Here is a 13,100-nt window from a genome sequence, read left to right as displayed (position 1 = left end):
AAATGGGAAGAGAAGTGAAGTAGCTATCCCAAGGGTGGTGTCTTAGAACTAGACTAAGGAGACAGTTGAAGAAGGTTGTGAATGCCACTGTAGTGTAACTTTAAAGGGGTTTCTTTTTATAGGAAACTCACCCGCCTCCCCCCAAGAAATATAAAAAAGATAATTTTCTACAGAGACACTTCAGTCGGTGAAATAATATCTATACCTAAAGAAAGGGTCAAAAGGGTCACTCCTACCTAGTACACACTAAGCCCGGTAGGGGGAAAGTAGTCCACAATTCCCTCAGGTGGGCCTGTTTGAAAAACAGCCAATTATCGAGCTTTCAACATCATAGTGAATTCATTTTAGTGAGTACTAAAAAAAAAAAAAAACAAAAAAAAAAAAACAAAAAACAAATAGGAAACTCATCAGAATCATCTAGACCTCCCGTGAGAGCAATAGAGACCACATATTAGGATGGGAGAAGAAGCCATTTTTTTTTTTTGTCTTAGGCCGAGAAACTCGTATTCGATAAGCCTCTAACATTACATTTAAATCTATGTGTTTAACTATAATGGATGTGTTTGCCAACAGGGCATAATCTCACAGAAATAAGGGCGAAAACCCACTCTAGGCCTTTCTCTGCCAACGAAGTTCTCCACGAACGACCACCACGACAACCATTCGCGGGAAAGCTCCCTCAACCCGCCGAGGAAAGCGTAGCCTCTGAAGGCACTCCCGCCACGCCGCGCGAGATGACTCGCTCGGCCTCCTGGGAATTGTAGTTTGAGTTACCAAAGACGGCTTAGTCAGGCCAGTATAGAGAGAGTCCGAAAAACTACAACTCCCGGAGTGCTCCGGGGTGGCGAGCGGCCGTAGCAGTGACGACTGTGGCGGAGAAGGCCCGGAGGGGCTCTGCGTTCTGGAGTGGCGCTGCCTGGGCCAGTGGCTCAGTGAGGGTTGCTGGTGTCGGGATTGAGGAGAGCTGCGAGTGTGTTCGGCATATCCCCATCGAGATCCCAGCCACGATGAGTGCTGCCCGGGAGTCTCACCCGCACGGGGTGAAGCGTTCAGCCTCCCCCGACGACGATGTAAATAACAATGGATGAGGGTTGAGGCCTACTAAAGGCTGGGGTAGGCCAGGAAGGGTGGATGGAGGAGGTAGCGCCCGAGGAGAGGGGGCGCAAACGAGGGATGTCTTTTTTTAATTACTAGAATCTGAGGGTTTGAAGAAGCCCCGATCTGAGACCCAGAGACCTGCGTAGTAGGAAAGGGGGTTGAGGAAGGAAATCCCGAGAAGGGTCGAAAACGAAAGGCGCTTAATCCAGATGTCACTCTGCGTTTGGGGTGGGGGTTGGGGGTGAAGCTCTTTTCTTAGGTGTTTCAGGATAGATAAGTCATATCCCTGATTTAGGTTTAAAACGCTCCTCTGACAACGGAGAAATGTTTCAGTCACATTTGGACAAATTTTCCGGCCTGGATTGTCTTTTTACAGTGTTCTGTTAATTGCTGCCCTTTACTACAGCAGCCACAATAAAAAGATCAGTATTAACCTGAAGATTGTGGTAGACAATGTGGTAATGGAGTGATGGCGAGGTCAGAGGCAGTGAGTCTCAGAAGCCCTTTTTGATGTCAATACCTTTACCTTCCTCCCATGCCTTCAGCTTACCAGTTGAAGTAATAAACTGCCCCTTGTAACCTGTTAAATCCTGACTGCATGCCAGATGCTGGAATTGAAAGATTAATAAAGAGGATGCTTATATTATATTTGTCTTAGCTCTAGCCTAGTGTTGTGGAAACTACAGGTAATTTGTACATGTAAAACTAGGTCCTTCTGTAATGAAATACATTGGAACCTTGATGAGGAAATTAGTGGGAAGGAGATATGAAGAAGTCATTTTTGAAAGAGAAAAGCTGGTCTCACTTAACATTAGCACACTGCCAGCTTCAGAATTGTACTTTCTAGTGCAGTTTGATATCTTTTGTAAGTCCTCTGTGAGCCATAAAAGGTTTCCTGAGCTATTTTGTAGTTAATGAGCAAGCTAAGAACAACCTCCTTTGGAAAATAGGGTGAGGACCAGAATAGTGAGAACATTTAAATAAATTTTAGTCGTAAGGAAGATTAGTAGTCAGTTTTTTAAAAGAATAGAGGAATGACTGGTTACCTAAGATTTATCTATGCTCCCTGTCCTCCCTGCTACTAGAACTTAGATTTTACATTCATACAATCATTCTACATTTGTTAGGAATTTGTCTAGGGTTTTTTGTTTTGTTTGTTTTTTTTTTTTTTTTTTGGTGGGGGGGAACTGATGATTTTTTAATATAATTTTTATTTATTACAATTTATTCACTTTGTATCCCAGCTGTAGCCCCACCCTCATTCCCTCCCAATCACAACCTCCCTCTCTCCCTCATCTCCTCCCATGCCCCTTCCCCTGTCCACTGATAATGGAGGACACCCCCCCTTGTCTAGGTTTTTTTAGTGATCTAGACTTTAAAACAGATTTAAAAGAGCTGTTCTATTGTTTTCCTCCTGATATTAACTGTGAATTGGTTGCTAGGATGTCACATACCTGCTTTGATAGACTCAGAAATAACTTTTGAGCTAGATGAGTTTTAATACATTTCCAATCCTATAACTGTTGTCGTTAAAGGTGATTATAGTTGCACTTCAAGATTGGGACCAGGGACTTTGCCTATACTATCATAAGAATGATTGTGTCATTAACGTTATGGTATTATACAATAGCTTGACCCTTAACAGTGTTGTTCTTTGTATATATTTATCATTTTTACTGCTAATTAGCTGTTATTATGTTTGGCTTGTTTGCTTATTTTTTTTAAACTCATCTGTATTTTCAAAATACACCTGGTAATTGTAGAAAATCAACTAACAGTAATGTGTTAGTTGATAGAAAAGATTGGAGTTTTTTTTTTTTGTTCAGTGACTTCAAACATAGTAAAGGCAACAAAACACTTTTAAAAGGTACTAGAAGTAAATGTTATCACAGAATACAACGGTAGGAAAAGGATGACATAGAAGTAATCTCAAATATATAGTCAGTGGGGTGTGTATATGAGAAGCAAAATTGACTCCAGTCTTTGGCAAAGTATAATGAAAAGAGATTATTGAGGTTTCATTGGTTTGGCTGAAGTGGAGAATGAAAGCTGTTTTATCAGAGTGGGAGGTAAAGAATCAAATGGTTGTCAGGCACTGTGTTTCACAATGATAGCATTTTGGAAGGGGGCTTACTATTCTTGGAAAGGAAAAACAAAAAAAAAAAAAAAAAACATTGGTTTTAAAAAATAAGATTAAAGGTCGTAAAAGATAGAGTAATTTAGGTAAAAACATTGTCAAAATATTTGCTGCTGTATTCTTGCGGGTATGGGTGTGCTAGTCATTGAAACCTGGGCCTTATGTATTAGCTACAACCCCAGCCTGAGTGTATTCTTGTAGCAGAAGGGGAAATTGGAAAAGTTGTACTGTATGTAGATAGTTGTGTTTTTAGGTTTTTTTGTTTGTTTTTTTTTTTTTTTTTTTTTTTTTTTCAGTTTTGCAGCTTTAGTTTGTGGAACCCTAGTTAATTTGGTCCCATGCAGTATGTTGTGAAAGAAGCAGAAGTTCTGGCCAGAACATGGAAGCAGCTCACTCCGTTTCTGAACATTGGTGTCCTTTATTATCTGTCTGTTGGTTTGCCTGTTGGATTGCCCTGAGAGACTCTAGAGCAGCGGTTCTCAACCTTCATAATGCTGCAACCCTTTAATACAGTTCCTCATACTGTGGTGATTCCCAGCCACAAAACAATTTCCTTGTTACTTCATAACTGTAATTTTGCTATTGTTATGGATTGTGATGTAAATCTCTGATAAGCCATCTACAAAGGAGTCTCACAGGTTGAGAACCGCTGCTCTAAAGGGAACAGAAGTGGGAGGCTATTTACAAGTTAAAGATGATTGCAGATTGGGTGCCCCTTAGTCTGAGAACCTAGAGTGTTTTGTGTTTCAGAATTTGTTGGATTTGGAAATATTTGCATATTCATAATGAGCTATCTTGAGGATAAAGTCTGAGTATAGATAGGAAATTAACCTATTTCATGCATACCTACACAAATCTGCCTGCATTTGTTAGGAATTTGTCACAGAGCCAGTAGTGAGAATAAGCATTGAGGTAGTGGTACTTACTATCACAATGAGCTAGAAATAGTTAAGACTAATAGATCTATAAAAAGATCTGCAGTCACCTGGAAAGGAATAGAGATTTGTAACTTAGACAGCCAAAATTATGAGAACATATAATCTCTACTAGATGTAACTTAGAAGAACAGGTGGGTCTGGTGTGATGGAAATGCTTTAACTCTCATACCCAGGAGCAGTAGTTGTCATTGTTTTAAAAGCTCTTTACATTTCATTCATGATTTTTCAGAGAAATAAAAGGGGAATATCAATGACTACTAGTAATTTTAATATAAGTTTAACAATAACAAATCAAAACTTTTAAAATGTATTTATTTAATATATGTGAGTGCTCTATCTGAATGTACATTTGCATGCCGTAGGAGGCCATCACATCACAATATAGATGGTTGTGAGCCATATGTGGTTGCTGGGAATTGAACTGGGGACTTTGGAAGAACAGCCAGTGCTCTTAACTGCCGAGCCATCTCTCCAGCCCCCAACTTTTACTCTATACGTTTCTCATTTTAACAGTCTATAATCCCAAAGAGTTAGTATCTTGTAGATGTAGCAAATTGTTCATACATGTTGGCATCATGTATGAACTAGAACATGGTTAAAGATTGCTTATCTAGTTTTAATAGGTTTTAAGTTTGTCATTACCTCTACTTCCTGAATTTTCATAGTCAAAGTGTTAATACTTGCATTCCTTGAAAACTGAGTATTTACCATTTTGTGTTGGAGATTTTTCACCTTTGCTCCACAACTGTAAAACATTTTCATTTATTATGAATGTAGTCAGAATGATCGATCAATGAATATCTTCATTTCTTTATCTTTTTCTTTTAGTCACTTTTGTATGCACTTCTGCCTTCAGCCTTTGCCCATTACAAATCAAGTAAATGTTGCACCCATACACTAAAAGATGAAGTAAAAGTCAAGCATCCTTTTAGAAAAATGAGATGGCCCCAGCTCTTCTTGCAAAAAGAAATTCTTTTTGCAAAACGGAGCCCTTCCTGTTGAGTGGCTTATGAATATGAGGGTACCATATTCTTTTATTCCTGATTTTGTCTCACATTGATGTGTAGGTTAGAAAAACTCATTAGTGGTTTATAATACAAAGAATCTGCCTGAGTTATTTGCACACAATATCATCCTCCTTTTTAGCCTATAATTCTATACTACTTGCTATTTTGTATTTTTTTATTGTTTATTTTGGGGGGGGCGTTTGGCCTGCATACGTGTCTGTGTAGCATGTGTACGCCTGCTGCCCAGAGAGGCCATGGATTAACTAGACCTGGAGTTACAGACAGCTGTAAGCTGCCATGTCAAGTGCTGGGAATAAAACCCAGGTTCTCTACAAGAGCATCTATTGCTCTTGACCGCTGAGCCAGTTCTGTGGCTTTCCTCTTTTAAAATCTTGGTTCTAAAATGCCTCTTGTCAGTTTTCTTTTGGGGTAGAAAATTAAAAATTTTGCGCAGCAGAGGCATGATGACGTGACATTTTGACCTAAGTATTTGACACAATATAATGCAAAAAGTTTTCCACTCTTTTGTTTACTTACCTTTAGTCATTTTTAGTGTGGCTGGAAGTGATTGATAGATTATAATGAAATCTTACATTTGTTTCAAAATGTGGAAAAAAATATAGTGATTAAGATTGTATAGGTTCAGTGAACCCATTGTAACTTAATACAATGAATTTTAGTCTTTTTTTTTTTTAAAGTAAATTTTTTTTTCTTTGAAAGATCTCTAAGAAAGAATAAAATAAAAAATAACATTTTGGGTCTAATAAATAATTGTAATTTCTCAAAAAACTGAAAGATTATGATGACATGCTATCCCTTAGATTATCAGCACAATACATTTTTTTAGTGATTTATTACATTTTATCTGTGAGTGTGTGTATACATTTATACTCAGCATAATTCCATGTCACACGGCAGGAGATCAGAGAGAACAGTTCTTGGGAGTAAGTTTCTTCCTTCCACCTTAGGAATCACAGGGATCAAACCTAGGTCATGGGGTTGGCAACAAGCACCTTACCCCACTGAGCTATCTCACTGGCCCAAACCCAGAATTTGTAGAGCTTTGGTTAATGGTCCTGGCAGCCTTCTGGTACCAGGTGCTCTCTTCTCCTTCACAGCTCAGTCTAGGACAATGAGTGTTACTGTGCATCATAGTGGGTGTCACAGATTTGCATCCTGAAGCCCAGGACCCAAAAACTCTTAAAACAGGAGTGTGTACGCATTGAGTGTATGAGCACTCTGTGAATCTGGCATTTGAAGGCTTTATAGACAGAGCCGTAGCTGTAACAAAAAGAGAGGGTTCCGCCTCCTTAACTTCCTAAGAGTCACGGTTAGTTAACACTGACAGAAGAAAACTTGGGAGTTGCAGATCGACTTTAAATATTTTAGTATTTGTAAATGCAGAAACAAAAAACAAAGTAACTAATGTCTTACAGCTTGGATCTAGCAATTGGGAGGCAGCAGACTTGGGCAATGAAGAGAGAAAACAAAAGTTTTTGAGACTTATGGGTGCAGGAAAGGTAAGCATTGTATTTTATGTTTTTATCATTTTAAAATGCTGTGTTTGTGCGGGTTAAGTGAGAAGGATGGGGCACTTTCTTTGGGTTACATTTTCTTCTGCTTGCTTTATCTTTGGCTTTGGGAAATATACCTATCCTAACCAAACACTTTGAATTTATACTATTTCTGAACCAGTCTGGCCTTTTTTGTACCTTTGATAGTGTGTTTAGAAGCTGTATGGAAAAAATTGGATTTGTGTAGACTCAGCTGATTGCCTGCTGCCTGATGGTTTTCGTAGAAGACATCCCTAAGCATGTTATAGCGCCTGCCCACAGTCAGATGCCTGTATTTTGTAGCCTTTAAAGTAACAGCCAAAGGGATATCCCTTCTCAGAGGCCTAATTTTAGAAATGTTATGTGTATTTTATAATGCATTCCAGTTTAATTAAATGTGCAGCTACTGGTGCCAAGAAAGCACTCTTTAAAAGCCTTTCTTTTCCTAGCAATGTTGTTTTACAAACTATGTATGAAAGCATTAGGAGAGCGTTTTCTTTTCAGCACCCCAAGTGAACCACCTCCCCTCCCCCTTGTTTTTGTTGTACATTGGAAGCCCTAGTTCGGTTCACCTTTAGTTGCTGATTACCTACTGCGTGGCAGCACTGCTTCAGGTCCTGGGTAGCACAGATGGTGACATGGTGAGAGCTGCTGTGCACTGGAAGAAACTGAAACTAATACAGAGTCATTAGTATGAGGGTGGGAATGGTGTCCAGTTCTTTGGCTTTGCTGAACAAGAAAGTTCCCAGAAATAGAAATGGGCAGATCTGCAAGCTGAGTTCCTGGATCCCAGCAAAGGGTTCTGAGTGGACAGGGACTGAGGAAGTCAGTTCCTCACATAGCTTTCAGGAAGCATAGCTGTAGTGAATTGATGATCCTTGCTTCCTTATGATTAAGCAGTTTTTTATAGTATACAACTTTCTCTTGGCCTCTACAAATAAAATATTTGTTAAAGGTATACAAAGTTATAATTTAGGGGCCATATTCAACAACTGGAATTAAAATCCTGACAGTACTAAAAACATGCTAACAAAATCTGTACAATTTAGTGACCACTAAATGGTCTTTCTGCCATATGTAAATCTTTGCTGAAAGGACTGAGGTGGCGCTCAGACGTAGGGTATGTCCTTAGGTAGTGCTTTTTATGCTTCTTTAGGATTTAACCTTCAAATTAATCTTTAACTTTCCCTCTTTAATCTTTCCCTCTTTGCGTGGATTCTTTCTTTACTTTAGGAAGTGAAATAGGAATTGTAAAGAGTAGAATTAACATAATGACACTAATTTTATTATTACTTTAAATCAAAGTATTTTTATTTTTTTGTATTAAATGGTTTTAAGGTCTGTTTTTGACAGGTTGAAATTGAGAGTTTATTATAATTTGAAGAACTAGATAGTTTAGTCTATGTTGTAAATAAAAATTATCATTTTCTACTTAGTACATTTTAAGTTTATAATTTTGGTTTCATTCTACATAAGTAATTTTTTGCTTTCTAAGATATTTCTGAGGCATCGGGAAGATATGGTAGAAAGGATTTTAAGAAAATCAGTAGTTCTAGATATGGTACTAGCCCACGCCTTTAATCCCAGCACTCAGGAGGCAGAGGCAGGAATATCTCTTGAGTTGCAGGCCAGCCTGATGTACAGAGCAAGCCCCAGGAGCTATACAGATATCAGGGTAAGGGACAGGGAGGAGGTCAGGAAAGAAAATGCTTGGGCTGACTGGCTTAATTTTCTCATTATGCATCTCACTTAAAACTCCAGCCTGTGTCAGGCATGCTCACCTTTAATTCTAGCACTTGGGAGGCAGAAGCAGGCAGATCTCTTAGGAGTTCAAGGCCATCCTGGTCTACATGATGAGACCTTGTCTCAAAAATAATCCAACCTGATCTCTACCCCTTTTAGTTTTTTGTTACTTTATTTTCTGTTTTGTGCACTGCCTTCTGGCATCATATAATTTACTTTCTAATTATGTTTGTGTATCTCTTTCTAGTCCCTTTGCTAGGCTGTGATTCCATAAAAACAGAGCTCTTGACTTAGGCTTTGGTCTTCAGAATTATTCCAGAAGCCTGGAGTAATTCCACTACATAGTAATTGTATGGAATGAGCAATTCCAAACTTTAACACATTTTCTGCTGTCTTACAGAAAGAACACACTGGTCGTCTTGTTATAGGAGATCACAAATCAACATCTCACTTCCGAACAGGTAAGAAAGTAAAACAGTTAAAATAGAGGTGCTAAATCTATATTATTTTGAGCTTTTCTGTGCTTAGTTTTGTTAATTAAAGCATTTCAAGGGAAATTATCCTATTGGCAAAACAGTTTCCTAGCGTGTGGAAGGCACTGGCTTCCTAGAACCAGAAAAAGGGAAGGAAAAAAAAATATATGTATGTATGTGGGAAAAAATTTTAATAAGAAAAATTAATTTACTTTAAAAAAATTTACTTTCTGTTGGAAAGTAAACATTAGTCTTGATTGTTGAGAGTTAACAGCATAATCTAAATTAAATATAATGAATTTTAAATGAATCATTTAACATTATACCAGCCTATCTTATATAGTATGTTTGAGAAGTCATTTTCCTCATTTTTCTGACATTAGTTACTTCAGAATAATTTGCATTATTCCATAAGGCAGAATATCAGCTTTGCAAAATTGGAAGGGTTTTTTAGCATTTAACACTTAAATGAGAATTCTCAAAATTGAGAATTGTAACAAAATGAAATGACATATATGTGTGAAAGTGCCATAACAGTACTTGGTACGCTCATCAATAAATGCCAAAACATTCAGAGTGCGATGAAGAAAAGTAACGCAGAGTACAAGAAGTTGATTGGAAGCTAAAATTGCTTTCATGTGTGTACAGTTAAGCCCCATGCCCAGTCTTGAGTACACACTGTTGGCGACCATCGGTTTATAAGTGGGATTCACAGGACTATTAATGCTCTGCTTCATAGTGCAGAGTAAGTGCAAACACACAAATGGTGCATCATTAGATAACTTGGGGTTTTTAGTTTATTTGTTTCTACTAGCTAATAAGCAAAGACAGGCACCAAGTACCATTACCAGGCCACTTTGAGATGACCTTGAATGTTCTGAGCAAAATTACTCACATTTGTGTTCTCTCTGTTCAAAAACACATGTTCTTGTTTGTTGGAGCTTTTTTTTAGGTGACTTGGAGAGTGGTCATTAAACACTTAATTCAGAAGGTGGACTTTTAAAATTCACCATAAAGATGTCTGTCCACTACTGTCTTGTAGCTGACAGTGTTTACTAGGTAACTGCCATGCTACAGAAACTGTCCATGTTACACATTGTGAAGTTAGCCACAGTTAGAGAACTCAGCCCTGAATAGAATAGCTTCTGTGTTGCAGGTCTTTTTGTGTAATCAAATGTTTTTGTTAATTTGACTGAAACATAACCAAAGTACAATGGACACGCAGGGGAAGAAGACAAGAAAATTAATGAAGAACTGGAGTCTCAGTACCAGCAGAGCATGGATAGTAAATTATCAGGACGATACCGGCGGCACTGTGGACTTGGCTTCAGTGAGGTAGTAACTGTGTTTTCATTGACTGTGTTTTCAGTTTCCGTATGATATTTAGGTTATCAGAACAGCCATGAATACTAATAAAGAATGCTTTCTTGTCAACTACTTAAATATTCTTATAGTTCATCTCTGTCGATAGATAATCAGAAAATTGTTCTTAAGGATTTAAAATGAGTTTTCTAATGTTGGCTAAGTGTAAATTCTGCTTAACCTAGACACACACTTTTAGTGGATATGAGTAAATGCTCATAGATAAAATAAATTATTTCATGTAAGTTTAAAATACTGGCTTTGGTCTCTTTCTTAGCTGTTTCCTGAGTGGTCTCTGTAATATGTGCTGGTGTGTAATGATGTGCAGTGGTAATTTGCTAACAGCTGCTGTTTCAGGAAGGGAACGTCAGTAATTGTCAAGTTAGAGGAGGACGACTAGGGAGTGCCTGTGAAAAGTTTCCTTAAAGTCTGAAGTGACTGTCCCCAGTCTTTCCCTCAGCAGACAGAGATTTTCATCTGTTTATGAAATGTTGACCTAACACTATCAAGTGACTGTTGTTTTGTTTTGAGGGGTGGAGGGTCGGGGTGTTTTTGTTTTTGTTTTGAGACAGGGTCTCACTCTGTGGCCCCTGCTGGAACTCGAACTCATAGAGGTCAGCCTGCCTCTGCCTCCTGAGTACTGGGATTAAAGAAAGACATTGTGCCACTCTGCCCAGCTAAATGAGCTATTTTTTAAGGAAGAAAAAAAAAAAATTAGGATCAGTCCTGGTTTTTATACTGGCCAGTTTTGCTTATTTTTCCTTAATAGGCCTTCGGTTGATGTTTTAGGTAGAAGATCATGATGGGGAAGGTGACGTGGCTGGAGATGATGATGAGGACGACTCTCCTGATGCTGAGAGCCCAGATGACTCGGACAGTGATTCTGAGTCTGAGAAGGAGGAATCTGCAGAAGAACTCCACGCTGCTGAACATCCTGATGATGCAGAAGACTCAAAGAGCAAAAAAGATGCAAAGAGCAATTATAAGATGATGTTTGTCAAGTCCAGCGGCTCATAACTATCAAACACTTAGTCTTTGTATTAAAAGTAAGCCTTATTGTTATAATGCACAGTGGAGGACTGCTTATAGAGCACAGACCTTTGTATTATAATTTTTAAAAAGGCCCTTTTAAATAACTACAAAGAGTGTTTGCTTTCAAATGCCGTGGGTTACACTTTCCAGGCATGAATATAACCATTTTTTTGTAAAGAGTCAGAGTTGTATAAATGAGAAATAAATACTGTACTCCGCTTTCTTTCAGGGTAGCATTGTCAGCCCTCTCACCACCTTGTTGCCCCTGTAGATGCATTATGGGGGACACTTACTTTGTTTGTGGTAGCTCTTTCATCTTTATCTTTTAGTTTGTTCCTATTTTTCTCTTATATAATTCATTTGATACTGTGATGTGTTCGTGAGAAATGTTCCCTTGATGATACTTTGTTAAAGTAGACCTGTCCATCATGGATATTGCTGCTGTCAGCCGTGCTGCAGACCATTGTTAACAGTCCGTGCATGTGTAGTCTCTGCTCTCAGACCAGAGCAGCACGAGAGCAAGCACAGGACATTGTGGGCAGAAGTGAAGTTTCACATCACTCAAAGGTTGCGAACCCAAAGTGTCTTTATATAATTTGATTTTGTTGTATGGTAAAGTTTTGATAAAATTTGGCCAGTTTTTACAGAAGAATTATTTCTCTGCTCATTAAGTCCTGTGTATTTAAATATGTAAAACTGGATTTTTTTTTTTTTTTAAGGTACTATGTGACCAAAGTTCATTTTTTCCTCCTAAGGTCTAAATAAAGAGAAAGCAGTTTCCCATATTTGGTTGTGATGCCTTTATCCTCATTGTCTCTAAATGGGGAACAGGCTTATTGAGTAAGAGCTGGAAACCATGTTCATCTTACTATCTTCTCTAGGCTGGTGACTAAAAGGAAGCATCACCAGGTAATTGGGCTGCTGCTAAAGTGGGACTTAGCTATTCTCTTCTTGATTTGTACAGCGATTAACACAGGTGCACTATGGGTTAGTGGATGGAGTTTTGAATAATTGTCAATTTTAACAGGCTTAAAGATGAGAAACCAGCCTGTATGAAAACTGATCTGTTAGCATGTCTGTTAACATGTGTGTGACTGAACTTTGTAAAAATTCCCCTTTGAAAGTTTGGATATGAGAAATGGAGCACAGAGCAGGTGATTTCTGATTTATAGGCTACATTTTGCATTTTTACCCAAAGAGCCTTCCTGTTCTGTGTTTTAATTCCTCATACAATACTATATTTGTACTGCCCTACAAATATTCTCTGCATGATCAACAATATGTGTAAAGTACTTTGAAGAAGATTGGTTTTGGTTTGAACACTGATTTTCAAATCCAGCCTCTGGGATTGCATATTACCGTTAATTTAAGTTTAAGAATGGAGGGCCTGGAAAGATGGCTCAGTGATTAAGAACACTGGCTGTGCTGCTAGAGGATCCAGGTTCTATTCCAGCACCAACATGGCAGCTCACCTGTAATTCCAGTTCCAGGGAATCCAGTGCCTCTTTTTCACCTCTGCAGGTACCAGGCACACAAGTGGTGCACAAGCATACATGGAGGCAAAACACCCATACACAGAAAAATTTAAATCTTAAGAGAGGAAACATGAGGGTGCTGGCCTGTAATCCTAATGCTAGTGAGGCTGAGACCATTGCCTTGAGTTTATAGGAGCTTGGGCTACATAGAGGGAATGTCTCAAAAATAATAAAAGGGAAGCTGGAAAAGCTAGCTGCCTGGGAAAGCATTTTGCTAGCATA

At 38.4% G+C, this 13,100-nt stretch overlaps 1 protein-coding gene across 1 annotated transcript; it reads left to right on the top strand.

Moving 5' to 3' along the window:
- The first annotated feature begins 852 nt into the window (after positions 1 to 852).
- CUNH11orf58 (chromosome unknown C11orf58 homolog) lies at positions 853 to 12,128 on the top strand. The gene is made up of 5 exons (XM_055627551.1): positions 853 to 1,070; positions 6,617 to 6,700; positions 8,877 to 8,937; positions 10,175 to 10,284; positions 11,101 to 12,128. The coding sequence occupies exons 1-5, from the start codon at positions 1,008 to 1,010 to the stop codon at positions 11,326 to 11,328; spliced, it is 546 nt and encodes a 181-aa protein (XP_055483526.1). The 5' UTR covers positions 853 to 1,007; the 3' UTR covers positions 11,329 to 12,128.
- The last annotated feature ends 972 nt before the right edge of the window (positions 12,129 to 13,100 follow it).

This window comes from Psammomys obesus, unplaced genomic scaffold (assembly GCF_907164565.1).
Source record: "Psammomys obesus unplaced genomic scaffold, mPsaObe1.curated_primary_1811, whole genome shotgun sequence".
In the NCBI taxonomy this organism is placed as follows: domain Eukaryota; kingdom Metazoa; phylum Chordata; class Mammalia; order Rodentia; family Muridae; genus Psammomys; species Psammomys obesus.
The sequence above is the reverse complement of the archived record's forward strand: the minus strand, read 5'-3'. Positions and strand labels throughout refer to the sequence as shown.

Bases quoted from the DNA above. Each gene is read 5' to 3' on its own strand.
- CUNH11orf58 (XM_055627551.1), top strand. From the start codon at position 1,008: ATGAGTGCTGCCCGGGAGTCTCACCCGCACGGGGTGAAGCGTTCAGCC. The intron at 1,071-6,616 runs GTAAATAACAAT...AATGTCTTACAG, and splicing joins CAGCCTCCCCCGACGACGAT to CTTGGATCTAGCAATTGGGA. The intron at 6,701-8,876 runs GTAAGCATTGTA...GCTGTCTTACAG, and splicing joins GACTTATGGGTGCAGGAAAG to AAAGAACACACTGGTCGTCT.